This window comes from Rhinolophus ferrumequinum, chromosome 27 (genome assembly GCF_004115265.2).
Source record: "Rhinolophus ferrumequinum isolate MPI-CBG mRhiFer1 chromosome 27, mRhiFer1_v1.p, whole genome shotgun sequence".
Taxonomy (NCBI): Eukaryota; Metazoa; Chordata; class Mammalia; order Chiroptera; family Rhinolophidae; genus Rhinolophus; species Rhinolophus ferrumequinum.
The window spans coordinates 14731310-14749743 of NC_046310.1; the positions used below are offsets into that span (position 1 = coordinate 14731310).

Consider the following 18434-nt stretch of genomic DNA (forward strand, 5'->3'; position numbering starts at 1 on the left):
TTAGTTGTCCAAGCTATGAACAGAGTCCTGGGAAGAGAAGGGGGTGAGGGGGGATGAGAGGAAAGGGGAGTGGGGAGCGGGAGGGTCAGGAGGCGTGGGTGGGAGCTGGCCACAGGCACTCAGCCACTGGCTGGCTAGATGGTTCCCTCCTCTCCTGGCAAGTGCCAAGTTTAAGGAGCTACCAGTCACATGGCGATAAACTCACGGTCCGACCTGGGTCCGGATGTGTAAAGTATTTTTACACGCCCCTCCTTTACGGGGGGGGGGGGGGGGGGCGGGGGAAGCAAGATGTCGGAGGTAGGACCGTGCAGTAAGCGCTGCTCATCCAAACTGGAGCAGAAGCCAGTCCAGAATGTCTCAGTGCCAAAGCTGTTGTTTCACTTCTCTACTGGAACCTTTTGCAATATGATCCCCAAACAGGATCCTTTCAGTGACCCCACAACTGGGAAGTGGGCTCAGCTGCCTGCGCCCAGGGGTGGGGAGGTCGAGGTGCTGCTGGCTGAGGATGATAAACTGAGCTCAGGGTGAAAGGGCAGAGCGCAAACACTGCAGTGCAGACCAGCAACTGCAGGAAAACTCCTCCGCTTTAGCTGAGTTTAAAGAACAGGAGAAAATCCCCTTTTTAGTTCTCAGATAAAAAGTAAGAGAGAGGCAGATTCTCTTTCCTTTCATATTTTTATTTCTGTTTCTCTACTCACGTGTTTAACGGGTGAACCAACTGGAGAAATAAAGTTCTGGTTCTGCCCCTCATTTCTGTGTGGTAATTAAAACAGCAGGAATTCAAATGGAAATGTAACTAACAACCAAGTACAGCAGCTGCGGGAGGAAAAGCTCATCCGGCCCAGCCAGGCGCCTCCTGCCTGCGCACTGGGGTGGAACACGCTCATTTCCTACTGGGCTTGGGAAAGAATATTTGGTTAAGGCTGTTCAAGTCCTTGCGTGTGAGGTTTATATTATTTGGTAATTAACCCCTTTCCCAGGCTTATCTGAGGAAGCTCATACACCCTCAGAACAGACTCCTCCCTGAGAAGCCAGCTGAGCTAGAGGACAGACACGTCACTGCACCTCCGGAGGGATGGTGGTCCAGCAAAAAAGCACTTTTATGAACCTTTTATGGATCTTCAGAAGCCACGGCATTCCTTGTGACAGAAGGGATCAAAAGGTGACAAAATTACATTTCTACATTCATCTGCAGAAGGTACGAAAATATAATAAACACTGAAAAGTGTGGCTCAAACTCTAGTACTAGGAAAAGAAATGTCTTGGATAGAAGTAAATTTGCCTTTTGATGCTGCTGCTGAAAAGGCTTCAACTGTTACAAGTCTGGTGCCCAGGCCATACCCCAAACCAATGAAACCAAAGGCCAAACGTTTTCCTGAAGCTCCCAGGGCACTGGGACCCGCCCCAGTGTGAGGCTGGCACTGAAGGGAACCCTGATTCCTCTCGCTGTCCCTCTAAGTGTCAGCTTGAGGCCCTTCTACCCTTTAAATTATGTAGCTGGGAAACAGACAAGAAACAAAACATTTCTTTAAATTAAATGATCTCTCTCATATATGCATCCATCTTTTGTTGAATACAAGATGCTTCTTTTTACTATATACATTCAGTATTTAACCTCTACATTTGTGTATTTAAACTCTGTATTGTAGTAAAATATGCATTGTTTTAATTAATAAGGATTTACTGGCAACGATCAGGTCGACATTCAGTGTGGGTTTGGCAGGACGACTGGAGACCATGAGCTACCTCAGGGTTGCAGAGCGACTACTGTGAAAACAAAGTCTGTCTAACCTTATTCTTAGTGCGAACGTCTGTAATCTGTCTACGTAAGCTACCTTTTGGGGAAGGGGTAAAATACCATGGAAAGCAACTCTAAGTGTATGAAATGAAATCAATATTAATCTAAGCTGCTCAATGAAAGTGACCTTCTGGTTGTTGCTGTGAAGTCGAGGCGGGCGTGGGAGTCACTGTTGGAGTTCCTGAATCCCCCTCTGGGTGCTTTCAGGCAGAGGTGGAGGGAAGAGATGAAAGTGAGCGGAGCGGGGAGGGGAGGGGAGGGGAGGGTGCTGAGAGACGCGGCCTGGCCTCTGGTCGGAGGGCGGAACAGTTCACGGCTCCCAGGCCCCGCGGTCAGTGCTCTCTAAGGAGAGGCTCTTGGTCTTTCGAGGCGACACTGGGCTGGGAGGGCTGCTCAGGTTGGAACTGTTGGAAGCTGTGGAATGCCTCGGAGAGTCAGAGTCCTGGAAGGCCCAAGGGAGACAGCAATGAGAAGAGGGGCAGGTGGGCCTCGGGCGACCACAGGTCCCCTCCAGCCACCCTGACCCAATGACCCGAGAGACTTGTCTCCTGTCAGGATAACGCCCCCTTTCTGAGCTGACAGTATAACACACACTCCGTCCTTTAGAATGTAGGTCAAGTTCATACAAAAGCTATGAGAAGTCTGAACACCTGTGGGGAAACTGGAGCTTGCCACCCACGTGATGGCGCTGGCACCCCTGGCGACAGAAGGCACTGGCCTGCTGAACACAGGGTTCCTCCGAGCCCTCGTCTCCACAGCTGCTCCTCACGCCCCACTCACCTCACCGTCGTACTCCCTGGCTGGGGCATCACTTCCCTGATCCATGCCTCCAGAGGACAAGGAGCCCTCTGATGGGGAGGGCAGGGGCTGTCGCTTTGCGCTGTAGCTTCCTCCAGAGAATTCTCTCTTCAGCGCACTGCCATTCTGTGCAGACGACCCTACAGTACACCATTCAGGTACAACTTTATATACACGAAAGGGGACGAGCCATCCTTCCCACCCCGGTGAGAGCCCCTCGCTGACGGACAGTGAGTCCAGCTGTGTTACCTGGGCTCCCAAGCTCGCCCCGGAGCCCAGCCAGCTTGCATAGCTGTGCCTGTGGCAGGCCAGCCATCGGGGACGCCTGGTGAGCGGGCAGCGCTCTCAAAGCCACCCGCACTCACTGGCCGGCCCTGCTCGCTGCACAGTTCCCACAGGATCCGACGCCACTGCCTCACTGACTCCTTCCATCGCCCGGAGCTCCTCCAGCCTCTCCCCGTCTCCTTCCCAGAATCTATGCCGTCACAACTATGTGCCTGCAGTCTCCTAATGGATGGACTTCTTTGCCTCTCTGGGCCCAGCACGGGGCCTGGCACATAGCAGGTGCTCAAAACACATACGCTGGATGAAGCGCAGAATAGAACAGTTCCCAGAAATAAAGAACTTTCCACCTGATGCATAACTGCCACTTAACTCCGAGATAATTTTTATAAAAAACAAAGGAACAGAAGAGACACAGGGCAAAAAGCCTGATTGGAAAATGAGATAAGTTTCTTTATAATCACACTGTATTTTGATCTTCGAGTTGGGGTCCGTAAGAGGGGGCCTAGCACCATGAGGAAACATTGGGGACTTGTTAGTACCTATTTAGAGCTCTTAGCATTCCCTCTAATTCTTTAGCTTTTGCTTAAAACAATGTTTTAATCTTGCTGAACTTCAATATTAAGATCACTGGTCCAAAAATACTGTGCTGAGGTTTTTGTACAACTATAAGATGGAAACTGTGATTGTTTCAACTTCGTGCTGATTTACCAAATCCCAGTTTAGCTTTTCCACCTTAGGAATTCAATGAAATTGTCAAAAGATGACTGTTTAATAAGCCTATGCCCCGACTGACCACCCATAACCTGCGTAGGCACCTGTCTGGTGCTTCCTGGCCAGCGGGGCATAAAGCACGTGTGGATATTAATGTTTGCAGATGAACTGACAAATGGAGGACGAGCTCAGTCCGTGCCAGGAGGCTTCCATCAGGTGTCCTTCAAGAACACCAGGCGACGAATCCGGCTTTGGACCAAAGGGCTTTTACCTGTGAAACTGGATTCGTGCAGTCCGTTTCCCTCACAGGTCAGTGCAGGGAAATGAAGAGGTTTCCCTGAAGTTACGACCCATACGTTCTGGGCTGGGCATGCCTGCTCCCTGGCCACAGCCCCTCTGATTGCTAAGCCAGTGCCATGCTACTTCTGAGCCGGCGACAGAAAGCAGCCCTTGGCCACGAACAGGCTTCCTGCTTAGAATCTGGGAACTTCCAAATATGTCAGTGACCCTGAGACTCACGTTTAATGTGTAAATCTGTCAAATATTCCGTCTGTACAGTGCTCTCCTCGTGAGGTAAGCCGCTTTTAGCGTCCTGTGTACTTTATTCAGGGAAACAGTATCTTTTGACACACTTCCCTCCCTTCCTCCTCCCTGACCTGCTACAGCCGGACCTAAGTGACCACGGAGCAATGTTTTCTCCCTCAGGTCCCTTAGCTCAGGGATCTGTACAGAAGTGTAAGAAAAGAGATGCTGTAGTTCAGGGTTAAAAACAAGAGAGGCTAATAATCAAAACTGTGAGCCTGAAAACAGGGGCTCGGTCATATACGTGAGCCCCTGCACCTCAGCAGAAAAGCTGGTGTCTCATGGGTCCTCAAAATGTTCACTGGGTGCATGATGAGTGTTAGCTTGCTTTTGTGGCAAAGGGGTATCTTCTTGAACCTGTCCCCGGCCTTATTTCAGTTAATCAAAACAAACATGCTAATGGTTTTCCTACCTTGGGACCTTTGTACATGCCTGGGCCGTCCCCTCAGACTTGGGTCAGTGCTAGTGAAGACGATCACCCTCAGGCATGTTTAACTGCCATACCCAACGCATCTGGCCGTGCATCTGGACACTCTCCTTCTCTCCTCCTCCGCCAGGTCCCAGGCCCCCAGCAGCTCACCTGACCCCTCTACAGCCCCCGACCCCCCCCACACCCAGGATGCACACTTGCAGCCTCTAGTCCATTCTCCACTTGGCAGCCCAAGGGAGCTTTCTAAGAATGTCAACTGGATACAGGTCCTTCCCTGTTTAAAACTCAACAGCTTCCCGTTGTGTTTTTAAAAAGATTAAACATGCCTCATCTTGGTCTCCAATTCCCTGCGGGATCTGTCCCTGGCCCACCTCTTGCGCTTTAGTTTCTGTCACTCCCCAATCACCCCCAGAGAGACACACGGCCTTCTGTCAAATGATCCAACATGACTCAAACGTGACCTCACCCCTGAAGAGCATGGGATTGTCTGAATTCATCCGACAGCTGCCCCTGGTTATTCTCTATTACTCTACGCTGTCGTTTCCGCCCGCGTAGCCAGCATCACTTTGCAGTCTGACCGGGCTGTCTCCCAGTGCACTGGAAGCCCTAAGAGGACTCAGTTTCCCAACAACTGCACTGGGGTTTATGCGGCACATCCAGCAAGGCCTGCAGCCACGTGCTAATGCACGGATGCATGCATGAGTGGGTCCACATGACACGTCAGCTCCCGGGCCTTCTGGGGCAGTACCAGCACTGCCGTGCCTTCTGCAGCTGGGGCTACTTACTTGCCGACAGGCCACTGCTGGCGCTCATGGAGCGACCGGGTTCAGGACGGGATCTGGTGATGGATGGAATACTGACAGAACCGCTAAACACTGTCCGGCTTTCCTGAGGCCGAGGGTTCTAAAAACGAAAGAGAAAGAAAAGTTCTTCAGCTGGAGAGAGTGATTTTCTGCAGAGATGTCTACTTTCACTACAATTGTAAGAAATATTAATAAAATGATCTTGACCAGAGTGATACGGAACAAGGAGGAGATGACATAGTCCTTCTTGCCCGCAAAGGACTAACGCCCTAACCAACAGAAGTAACCCTCCCCCCACACAGGTGCTCATCCTTATGCTTCCTGAAATACTTCTGTTGTTGCGAGAACAGTAAGTAATAGTTACATGGTTAGAAGTGACAGTGAAGGGTAGAATTACATGGACATTTGCAGGTAACTGAAACAAAGCTTTCACTATGTATGAGATTCTTATTTCCTTAGGATAACTCAATAACTGAATAAACCCATTTAAGGGGAAAAATCAATTAAAAGTATATTATTTCAAGTAAATGTTTTGCTGGCACGATACCACATGTGCTATTCGCACATTCATGTCCCCAGTCACCAGGCATCATTACTGCCTCATAGAAACAGACCGGTACAGAGTCATAAATATGATGCTGGCAAAAATCATAGCCTGGGGGAAGCAATTTAACTTGAGAACAATGGTGTGAGAAGTTTTCCATCTAATTATTTAGTAATTTTGGTGTCCAAGATAGGAAAATGGGTCAGGGAGTGATCTGAAAGTCACACACACCTAGAGAAGAGCTGTGTGGGACAAGCTGTCTCCACATGGCTGAGAACACAAGCCCGTGGCCTCCCCTTTGGCCCAAACCTTTTCAGACTAGAAGAAAGGGTGTCAGGGCTGACACCTGAGAGAAGATTATGGCAGAAACAACCACTGCAGGGCTAAAGCTAGCCACTGGGAAAACACACATCAGCATCATTTGAAAAACTCCAAATCATACATTTTGAAGAATCAGACATACTGAAAGTTGGCTGGCTGACCCCATGTTCAACCACTGCCATTTTGGTTCATATACATAAAATTTGCAAAGTCCATGTAATTCTTAGTGTGCTATATGCTTAAAGCAAATGCTTTACCTTTGTTTTTTCCTCTAAGAAAATAAAAAATTATAACAGTCAGTGCTAGCATTTCAACACTCACGCATACAGGAGCAACCCTGGGAGACACCAGTGACATGCGCACAATGCAGCAAAGGAAAGCTCCAGAGAGACGTGGGCATATCAGCTTCAACCTTTACATTTGTATTGCTTTTGCTATAAACCTTAAGATACTTTCGTGTTTTCCTTTTCTACAAAACAAACCTACCCTAGAATAAATGGCAAAAATTAAGCCTATAAAAATACATCAGTTGAAGTAACAAAAAGTATGATACACAGAAGATATGTTTGGCTAAGAAAAAAACAACCCAACAGTTTATTATTCATTCAGCTAAAGTTCAACTTCATTATAACGTGCTATGAGACCTGAGCCACCGGTCCTTTTCATGGACAAATACGCTGACGATTAGGGTTAAACTTCCACTGACAGTAGCATGTCTATTTACAAAAGAGTAACTTAAGCAACATTTCCACCATATTTTATATGAACAATTCTTGACTGATTTATACAACATTCCTCTAGCATCCACTCCCTGCAATCTGTTACCAAGCAAATTAAGGCTTATTTTATCATAAGTAACCTTATTTTGTCAAATAAGACACTTAAATGACATAGTTTAATGTCAGTGACAATGACATTGAAAACATTGTAATTTAGAATAATTTGATAATACAAACAGAAGTACAAAAATATGCTTCTCACCCTATAGCTAGTTTTCTTATTGGAAAATTATTTTATTATATATACAAATAAAAATTGATGCCACCATTTTCCTAACCCAGAGGGCACTATGGGAAATGGGTTTGCATGGTACAATTCAAGTATTTTATTATCTGCAAAACTAACTTGAGAAAATATCCCCTTGAAGTTAGTATAAGCATGGATTTCTTGATGGAAATATGGATACCCAGCTTTCCATCCCACTGCAAAGGCACTGGTTACAAAGGACTGAATGCATGGGACTGACAGCAGGTGCCGTGGCCCTTCAGCAGGCAGCACAAGTTCTGTTTTTCTCTCTGATCTTGGATCCGGCTGGAATGAACGGCACATCAGCAACTCAAAGATCAGTAAGACTATCTTCTTTTTGTAATTTTTCCTGTTATTATTAATATTACTTTTTATTGCGGAGGTTTTTAAGCTTTGCCAGAAGGGGTTTATTACAGCTAGAAGGCCTGTGGCTAGGCCCTACTATAGAGTTTAATTTCAGTAAATATAAAAAAAAATTTCTCTGAATTTAACTGGTTCTAGGAGAGCGAGCTACAAAAAATTCAGAAATTATGGGATCCCTTTTTTGTTTCAACAGAATAAAGACCCACTTAGGGGCATCATAGCATCTGTAATTGAAAATACCCGACGGGAAATATTTTATTAAATACAGAAAGTCCTCCAGTACTGTTTCAAAAATAAAATGGACATCTTCCTCAGTCCTTATCTTTTTCCTTAAAAGAAGAAACAAAAAAGAACTAGAAGAAAGACGAGGAAGAAGAAGAGAAGTTTGGCAGCAGAGAAATAGGCCGAAGGAAAATGGTCCCCAAACGCCCCACCTCAGCAGGGTAACTTATGAAGCCAGGCAGAGGAGAGCCACACAGGGTTAGTAAAGTTAACACCTGACTCAGCTGTTCATACCCTCAGAGTCATAAAGCTTGGTGTACCCAGGACAGAGCGTAGAGACGGGGAATATTCAGGGTTTATGGAATCAGGAGAGAGAAATTTTTCAGCAGAATTAACAGTCATGTGATAGATGTGCTCAAAGTTGATCGGAGAGGAGATCGGACCGGAATGATGCTGAGGGGATGGATAAGGGAAGCCTGGCTATCGAAAACAACAGAAAGAAGAAAAAAGGTAATGATGAAAATGGATTCACCGGTTACGCATGACATTTCAGACAACATGCACATGGAAAAAATGAAGTAAGCATCTCACATCAGAACTGAATCCTTAATGAAATACTTTCAGGTCTTAGAAAGTTAAATTCTGTAATCCTCTTGGCCAGGTACTTAAAATAGCTAATTTGCAAAAAATCCACCTTATAAGATTATTCCCTTTTATTATTATCGTCAAATGAGTAGAAACTGGACTTTCAGAGATTGTTAGAGTTTAGTTCATATTTTCTTATGTGACAGAATCAAAACATGGCAAAAATCTACCACAAACATTAAGGATAGAAGAAGCAAGAAATAATTAAAGAATAAGTGAACCGACAATCAGCCATTCTCAGAAGTGTTATGAAACTGTTTCTTTAGAAACCTAAAACTATTTCCTGGTATTTATAGGTTTGTGTTACCTGTTTGCTTTTACTGATCTTATTTTCCTATAATAAAAATAGTAACTATGGAAAATACTAATTATTGATTTACCTTTAAGCAGCTCAAGCTTATCTCCATTTAGACACCCAAAAGAACACGTTTGTTTTTAACAAGTGGAAAATCTTCCTTTCAATGTTCGGGCGTATTAAAAATAATAATGTAAAGCTTTAAAAAAAAGCTTTGATGTCAAAAACTCTAGTTTTTGAGATAAAATAACTTCTGAATATTTGGGAACTGCCACTCAGTACATAGTCACCTTTTCTAGTGGAAATATTCAAGGTTTAGGATTTGAACAACAACTGTTTCCAGAAAACATCTCATGATCCCGTCATTAGAGGCAGAGGTTGAATGACTTGCTGTAAAGACCGCTGACTGAATTTATGTTCTCGTGAGTTAAGATGAGCTTGCTTTGTTACAAAATAAAAATCTGGTAAATTATGTAGGCTTAAAAAAAAGGCTCCTATATAGGACATTATTTTAAATTTAGAAATGCAAGTGAAATTAGTACTTTCTAAGATTATTTCCAAAAAGAAAAAAAATATTGATGTAAATTTAACATTGATTTTAAGAGGTGAAATTACTTCTTAAAGCTCTAAGAAATCACTGAGCTAGAAATTTTATTAGCAGTTTTAGGAATGGGTAAAAGGCTAGGAAAAAAATGTTATATGCTAAAAATAAATCTTCTAGAGGTAAAATATTATTCTTGTATTCAATTGGACACAAATCATTTGTTACCAGTATCCACTTATGAAAAAAGGTAACTGACAAAAAGGGTTCAAGAAAACGAATACAGTATGTACTTCTAAGACATACGTGCTTTTATATAATGCTTGTATTCTCTTGGCTCACTAAGATACACAGGAAAGGTTCATATCTGATAAAGAGATAAAAAGAAAAAAAATGACTCCCTTATCCTTACTATCTATCTCTTCCATCTTCCACATTCATGAGGCAAACAACCCTTTCAGTATTATTTTGGTACAAAGGAAACAGAATTAAGCTTCCAAAGACATCCAATAAACTTTCTAAGCTTGCAAGTATTTCACAGGGAAGCAGTACTGATTTGAGTAAGTAAAACAAAAATGTCTGGGGTACATGCTCTTTGCTCAGATGACAACATGTGGCTTTGGTATTTAAAAGCTTTTCTTATATATTTTAATGTTAGATGAATTTAACTCATCGTTATTTTTGGAAATAGTTCAATACAAATAATTCCGTTCAGTGGAAAGAACATACCAAATTTGAGAACATATTAAAGTATCACAAGCTTTTCAACACACACACACACGCACACACACACACAGGTATAGACATGCATATTATTATTTTTTTCAGACATGCACATTATTGTTTTGTTTACCAATGTCTACCCCAAGACAAGCGCGGTTCTGGGCAGACAGAATATCAAGAAATATTTGCCAGATGATTAAATGGATGCCTATGAAAAACCCCAGCTTGTATGTCTTTTGCTCGTGACAGGAAGAAAATCAGGGAAAATAAAATAAGACTGTGAAGAACAGAAATTCAGACACATGAAACCTTTGATACAATACTACATGTATAGGTGAACTGGTTTTAAAAATTTACACCCACTTCTTGTCCTGGAAATAGAAACTACTTACATGGTAAGAAAATATAAAAGGAATGGAAGGAATATTAAAACTGGGCAAAAAAGCTAGGACAAAAAGAGCCAACAAGTTGGTCGTGGGTTAACAAAATCAGTGAGAACCAAGACTAAAAATCTATCGTCAGTGGAAGTAAATAGCCAGCACAGAAGGCCGTGTGTCACAGAATCAGGTGGGGGATGAATCTCTGGGGAATGTTTTCTAAACTTGATCAGCTTATTGCATTGTTTTGCTTAGTAATAAAGCCTTGATTTACTTGGAACAAAAACGCAGACATTTCTTTTAAGTGATGGGTGGGTGAGAGGAGGAAAAGCAGAGCGAGGAGGGTGCTGTGATATGAAAATTCTTGCCACATTTGAAATTTGGTATTTAGCTTCAGTGTGCTTATTCAGGGTGTATGAAGACCAAGTTTTATTGTGTATGAAGGTCTAAAGAATTCTGGAACATTAGCAAATTGAATTTTAATCCGATGGCAGAAAAATACAAAGCAGAGAAACATTTTATTAAATTCTGAAACGATTTCACCTTAAGGAAGATAGTGATATATGTGGGATAAAATAGAATTTATTATTTTTTTTTCTTTTTGCTATGATGTTAGGATATATAAGATGAAAACTATATTCTTTTTTGTGCACCAAAATGAAGCAAAAGTGAAAGAAAATTTTAATTTTAAAAGGATACTAGCCATTGAAACCTTGTTAACTACTAGAATAATTTTGTATTTGCTAATGTGTTGCTTTGTAACACATGTGTTTGAAATCTGTATCCTTCTAGCCCTCCTTAATGCTAAGTGCATATTGGTATTGAAAAACTATTTACTAAGTAAGTTTCAAAAAGTTTCATTAAAGTACTATATAACAATTATCTATCGCATATAAACTATACATATGTTCACATTTCAATTGCTTATCGTAATTTAAAAAATTCTCTCTTATGGTGCTTTCTACCTGACATGACAGGGTAACTTCCACAAGGAAAAATGACAGAGGCTTTGGACTATGTAGTTATGCTATGTTTACTTCTAAGAATAAAGGAAAACCAGACTGAGGACTAAAGCAAATGTTCAGAATGGGAAAAGAACAGAGAGAAATCTAAATCTTACTCCCAGGCAAAAGCTGAAAAAATAGTATAGCTTTTAAACATGACAGATAACAGTTTAATATTTAACCTCAGCCTTTATTTATGCCCAGTATTTTCAGCTTAATATTTATGCTCGGCCTTAAATTTTTTACTTAGCTTTAATTACTATATCAAGATTAGCTGTAATTTTTGTATAATTTATTTATATTTACCCAGTACAGTTAATAGAAATCTCCATTCCAAAAGGATAAATGATTGTAATGAATGATTTGAACTCCTTAAAGGAAGGAATATTACTATAATCATATAACAGTGTCTTAATGATAATGAGAAATCAATGATAGTAAAAATGTCACATTCATTCATAAGCAGGGCCAACTGGGATATTTATAATGAGGAACTCAGACTCAAATGAATGCACATGTTTTTGTGCTTCTCATGAAATAAATGCAAAACTACCTTTAACGACTTAAATTTTTTATTTTAAAAACTTGACTACACATCAAACTTATTACCTATCATTTTTTTCTGGCAGTGTGCTTACATTTTCTAGAGTTAGTAATGAGGATAGTTAACACAGACTTCCTTAGAACAAGCTTCAAAAGTCACAAATCATCTTCTAAATTGCCACAGTACACAAATTATGCTTAAAAGTCTGTGCAAAACCTAGATGTTATCACTATGATCAAAAGGGTCATGTTACGGTTTCAATACTTTTTTGAGAGTTCTATGATACTAAAATGTTAAATATAAACATAGCATGGATAATTAGCTAATTCCACTAATGTTCTAAATTTCAACATAACAGGTCCAAGAATCCACTCTTTATGTTGTTAAAAGACCAAGTTTTCCTATGTTGTATTTGTTTCTGTAAGGCTGACCAGCCAAAGGAAAGAGATTTAATTTTACATTCAGATGAGAGATCTTACCGTGACTGACCAAGCTAATGCCTGTCTCCGGGAGGGAGGAAAAGCCAAATACCTGTATCACACTGCGAAAAGTCAGTGGAATTCTAGTGATTTGGTAACGAAGTTCTGAATCTTGGTACAGATACTCTTCAAACCTGGCAGTTTATTCCACCAACAACAGTAATCAAGGTACAGGAGAAGTTTATAGGGTATGAAACTAAATGAGAACTTGGTATGTTTGATTTTTGATACATGTCTAAATTTTGTGTTTTTCTCATCAGGTATGTCTTCATGCATCTTACACATATTATAACCTCCTGAGATAAACAATTCCTCATTATCTTAATACATCCTTTGAAGTCTTATATGTATTTCAGCACATGCTCACACAGCATCCTCCCCCCACCCCACTTACTCTTAACCCCAATTCATATTAACATTCACTCTTAATTTCTCTTACCATGGGCAGGTCTTTTAGGATCTGTATTCCATCTCCTGGACCCATGTGTGCTATGTGGTTAAAATTAGTTGGGTTAGAAATTAATTTATTTCTCATTTCAGGATCTCGTAGCATCTCTCTGTAAAAGAAAATACCTATTTAGACACTTTTTTCGTGATCAATCTAGATAGCTTTAGAAACTAAGGATATTTTATTTTTTCATAAAAATTAACTGTGAAGTCATGTTAGTAAGGATAGAATTAAAATAACAGAATATAGTCAATTAAAAATTTACTTAGAAGATTAGTTTTACATTTTAAATAAAAGACCTTATGATTTTTGGAAGGAAAATAGAGGGTTCTTTCAGCACATAGATGTTAAAGAAGCTCTTCTCTATTTCACAGATAATTCTGACCATTTTATGTGTGTCTCTTAAAATAATTGATAACACTTTAGAAATGTTTTTATATATAACTGGAAATACTACAAGCCTATTTCTCTTTGCCCATAAAGGGAATAATTAATCTGAAGTTCATAAACATACACAGGTTTACTATTTAATGCACAGATACATTCTATGTTTATATTATAAAAGGCTCACATTCTAAAAATTGTAACTCCATATACATAGAGAAGTGAATCAAATTATGGTACTTTTTTATCTAGATCATACTCACAACATGGATAGCGGTCATTAAAACGACACTGAGAAGCATGCTCACTGTTGCAGTTTTTAACCCCACAGATGAATGACAAATTTTCAGAGACCCAATTTTCCTCCCAGATCAAATATAGTATTATCACCAAACAGTCCTCCGACGCTCCGAGCATGGATGGATGATCGTAGCAACTAAATATCTACCTCCTCTGTTGCATCCTTTCCTCTTCTGGGACTCGGAAGGAATAACGCCGCTTATTGTTAATATTTCTAACCATTTGCTTCCGACTATTATCTGATGTTTCAGGAACTACCAGTTCATCACCTTCTGTTAAAAAAATGCAAAGAACAATGACATTCTTTAAACTGCTAAAATGCTTTTTATCCATTAATCTCTAAGACAGTATAAATGTTAATCAATTGTGCAAGTACAGTATATGCTATTCTGATTTTTAAAAGTTGTGTGATCATAGTAAATAAGCAATAATTTTCAACAGAACCCATATAAACAGATATATGCTGAAATTAAACATAGCTTACAAAGTGTATTATCACTTTTATTTGATTATAAACATAAAACAGCACAATTTCTCTAGAAGAAAAAAGAAAAACGTAGTGGCCTTGGTGTCCTGTCACTCTGGTCACCCCACCCCCAATATCTCTGCACTATTTTCTCTCTCTTTTCCAGGTACTCAGGGTGTTAGAAATGGCTCAGGGTGTTAGAAAGCTCCTATAGCTAACTTGCATAGTAATCAGGCATACATGGTAAATTGTTCATGTAAATAATAATTAAAAGTATTTTTACATATTCAAACATTCCCTTTGCAAGATCCACAATTCGAGATGCACAGTAAGGAAAAGGAGTTGTGTTCCCACTAGACTAGCTTCCTCTACTAAAGGCAAGAATCTGTCATTAGTTCTACTCTTGTGATCGTCGGGGGGATGATACTTAATCATATATATTTAGCAACGCAGTGCCCATCTTATTCTATTTCAATTTTAATACCTAGAAATAAACAAAACTATCAGCCATCGGCTCCCAAAATATGCTGTGATATGTGAACGTACTCTAAAATAGACAACTGTACCCACAACATGATGGATACCATTCTCTAAACAAGATCAGGAAAAAGAGAAATGTCAATCTTTACAAGTTTTTAAAGACCCAAAAAGCTGAAGTGAGGAAAAGGAGGTGGGAAGAAGCCAAAAGGGCCTGCAAGGCAGGCCAAAGTAAGATGATTGGTTAAAAAAAAAGCAACATTTTCCCATTATCATAGTAACGTAGTTTAATGAGATCGTTTTCCTAACAACAAACGTGAAAAAGGACATTTTTAAAGTAGACGAGAACATGAAACAATTTTGGAACTTGAGCACTGTGCAGATAAAGAAGGTCTTGGGGAGTTACGGTGGCGATGGGAGATTCTGGAGAGCCTGAGGCTGGGGGAGCACTTTGGGATGAAGGAGATGAAGAGATGAAGGAGAAAGCAAGACAGAGAAAAAGAAAGGATCTCTAGGAAATAGGATTTCCTTCCCTTTACAAAGGACAAGACAACTATACTGAAATTCTGTCAGGTCTTCCTGTCCAAGCTCCACCTTTACCCATAGCCTAGAATAGAAAGATGAAAGCACAGGAAAAGATAAGTCGGAATAGGTTTTATCCTATAGACACAAACTGGGTAATGGACACATTTTATGATTATCAGGGTCACACACAGTGAGAACAGGGTAGATTTCAGTCCTGTGCAAATATCTGGAGTTAATCTAAGAAACAAATACAAACTTAAGTACAGGGTCTTGAAAATGAAGGCCCTAAGCTTGCTTCATTGGCTTCACAAATGGCCATCATTTCTAAAATCTGACTATCCTTTCTCAAGTTGCACTAGAATATCTTCTTAGTGAAGAACTTCTACACTCACCAGTCTGCATATCAAGGGCATCAAATCTGAAGCCAAGCAATTTCACGTGTGTATTTTAGTATTAAAACAAACAAAATAAGAAATAAACTTTTGATGGATTTTTTTTGATAGCAGAATATACAAAGTTATTGGAACTTGAGGGGGGGGACAAGAAAAGCATAAACAATAAGATGATAATCCCACTACTCAGAGATAACTGGTATAAACATTTTAACGTGTTCTCTTGACGACAATGTTTTTACTTACATTTAAGACAATTTAAATGATTTTAAGTACATATTGTACCATGAGGACATCTTCATTAAGTAGATCCACCAAAAAAGATTGTTAATTTATGAATCTCTCTGTTACACAGAAATTTGTTGCTAAGAAATGAGAATAATTATTACATAGAAGAGAGCATTGTATCTGTTGAAAGTGAGATTTTAACTGTCCAGGTGCACTGACTGGCAAGCAGCTCTCTTATTTAGTTGCCTGTGGACAGTCTCCCTGGCTGGGACTCACCTCACTGCTTTGGACACTACCCTTCTCCTCTCTGTAGTGCCCAGAGTCCCCATTCCCTCTCCTGACTCTGGCACTCCTGTGACTTTGCTCTCTTCCCTGTTGTCATCTGTCGCCCATGTTGTCATTAGCACTTCAGAAGTTCTAATCCCTACGCACTGGCAGATTTATTCCGAAAGTCCCAAATCAGAACTTGATGAATTTTCATAATTTTAGTGCTACAAATCTTGGTTAGGTTCCACAGTATTAAAAGTACAGAAGAAATATTCAGCTATACTTTCTCTACTTACCTCAGTACTCCACAAAAGAATAACAAGGTAGGTTAGAAACAAATATTTTGCATATACAGTAACACCAGCCTAAACAGAATGGCTTTTTGTCCAGTAGTTTATCGAAATATATATAGAGAGTATGATAAGAGGCCAATATCACAGACTTTGGAGTAAGATACACCTGAGTTTAAATCTGAGCTCTGCCACTTATTATCTTCAGGCAGTCAGCACAGAGAGAATATTTCCATTGAAGCTATCCTATTCATGTGTATTTTCTTACCTGCCATCTTATTTTTGAAATATATTAATCTAATTGTCTCCAACCCTAAAAGATTTAATGATCCTTCACTGTTTAAGGGTCGAACCTAAAACAATAAAAAATAAAATCAGTATTTCAACAAAACCTTCAAATATTAAACATAAGACTTTTGGTCTATATACAAAGCACAAACCATTAAGACCTAATTTAATTTATCCTTCCTCTTCCTCTTCAAAATATAGCATTCTCAGAAAATCAACAAAAGATTAACATTAATTCTGACTGGAAAGGTACAAAATTTCTAATGTGAACAAAGTTATAATAATAACATTTTAAAGGAAGACTATTCTGGGCAAAAAAAAAAGTAGAAATACAGTTAAACCTTAAATTTGACTTTTTAAAACCATTTGCTTATACAGACAGAATACCAAGTGATTATACTAATACATCAACACAGATACTTTTAGAATTTTATTTGAACTAAATGTACATATATGAGACAGATAAAATTGTACAACACAGAGGAAAAACTGCCAATAGATGGTGATGGGGCAACTGGTTATCTACATGGAAGAAATGAAACTGAATCCCTACTTCACAACATACACAAAAAAATCAACTCCAAAAGGATCAAAGACATAAATGTAACAGACAAAACTTTCAAATTTTTGAAAGAAAATTAAGGTCATAACTTTATGACCTTGAGGTAGGACTTTCTTAAAACAGAAAAGAGATAAACCTAAAGGATAAGAATGATATATTTAACTACATTTAAATTTAGAACAATAAATTTTCAGCAAAACAGCGTAATTTATTGTTATTTTATAATAAGTGTTCATCACCATAAAAATTATTAGATAAGTCACAAACAGGGAAAAGATTCACCACACCCATTACTAACCCTGTATCTGTAACATATAAAGAATTTCAATAAATATGTAAGAAATAGATGACAAATCAAACAGGAAAATGAGCAAAAAGACATGACCAGGCATTTCACAGAAGAGCAAATATAAATACTGAATAAACATAAAAAGATTATAAACAATACAGTTGATAGAGGACATTCAAATGAGCACTTCAATGAAATACCACTGCATAACCATATATAATGGCTCTAGAACTATGAATTCTAACAATGGCAAGTCTTGAGAGGATGAGTCAGTAAAAACTCATATACTGCTTGTGCGTGGGAGTGTCAACTGGTACAATTACTTTGGAAAATAACTTGACACTATCTTGTAAAGTTGAATGCGTGCATTCCCCATGTCCCATCAGTTCCATCCAGGCATATGACTTAAAGAAACTGCTGCACATGTGCCCCAGAAAGCATAAGCAGCAATGTTCACCACACTAAAAAGGTAGGAAATAATTCAAATGTACTAACCAGAGAACAGATAATTTATGATCTATTCACCCAACAGAATATTTTATATAGTGGAAAGCAATGAACAACACATAACATGGTACATGTAACATGGAGGAATCTTAGAAACACAGAAAATGCACGAAGAAAGCAGGGCAGAAGATGACATACAGCATAACGTTTTATAATCTCAAATGCAGGAAGAACTGAACAATGTATTGTTTGCGAATATTTAAATACACAAAAAGTTCTGGATTTTAAGTAAGGCAAGGAAATGATGAACACAGCATTAGGGATAGTGATTTTCCCTGGAAAGAGGCAGGAGTATGGATAAGGGAAAAATACACAGGTATTTTTGTAATGTTCTGGCTCTTAAGTTAGGAGGTAGGTTCGTAAGTGATCAGTTTATTATTAAGCTTCATACAGGTCACATATTCCTTCATATACGTTGGAAAATTTACATAATAAAAATAAAAGGGAAAAACTAATTGTAATCAGCCCAAATTTACAAACTAGAGGACTGTAAATTTTGCTTTATATAATGCAGCAGTAT

The 18434-nt window shown here is 39.5% G+C and overlaps 1 protein-coding gene across 12 annotated transcripts in view; it reads right to left on the bottom strand.

Annotated features, from left to right (window-relative positions):
* Positions 1-272: 272 nt before the first annotated feature.
* CDC42BPA (CDC42 binding protein kinase alpha) overlaps positions 273-18434 on the bottom strand; it is a 197866-nt gene continuing 179704 nt past the window's right edge. For 11 of the 12 annotated variants that reach the window (XM_033099455.1, XM_033099454.1, XM_033099452.1 and 8 more), the window contains 6 exons: positions 16537-16621; positions 13772-13895; positions 12931-13048; positions 5390-5507; positions 2579-2736; positions 273-2240 (listed from right to left, as the gene is read on the bottom strand). In XM_033099455.1, coding sequence (XP_032955346.1) covers positions 2109-2240; positions 2579-2736; positions 5390-5507; positions 12931-13048; positions 13772-13895; positions 16537-16621 — 735 coding nt within the window. In that variant the 3' untranslated portion in view covers positions 273-2108. Of the gene's footprint in view, positions 2241-2578; positions 2737-5389; positions 5508-8177; positions 8364-12930; positions 13049-13771; positions 13896-16536; positions 16622-18434 lie in introns of all 12 variants that reach the window. The other variant, XM_033099456.1, reaches the window with a different exon arrangement.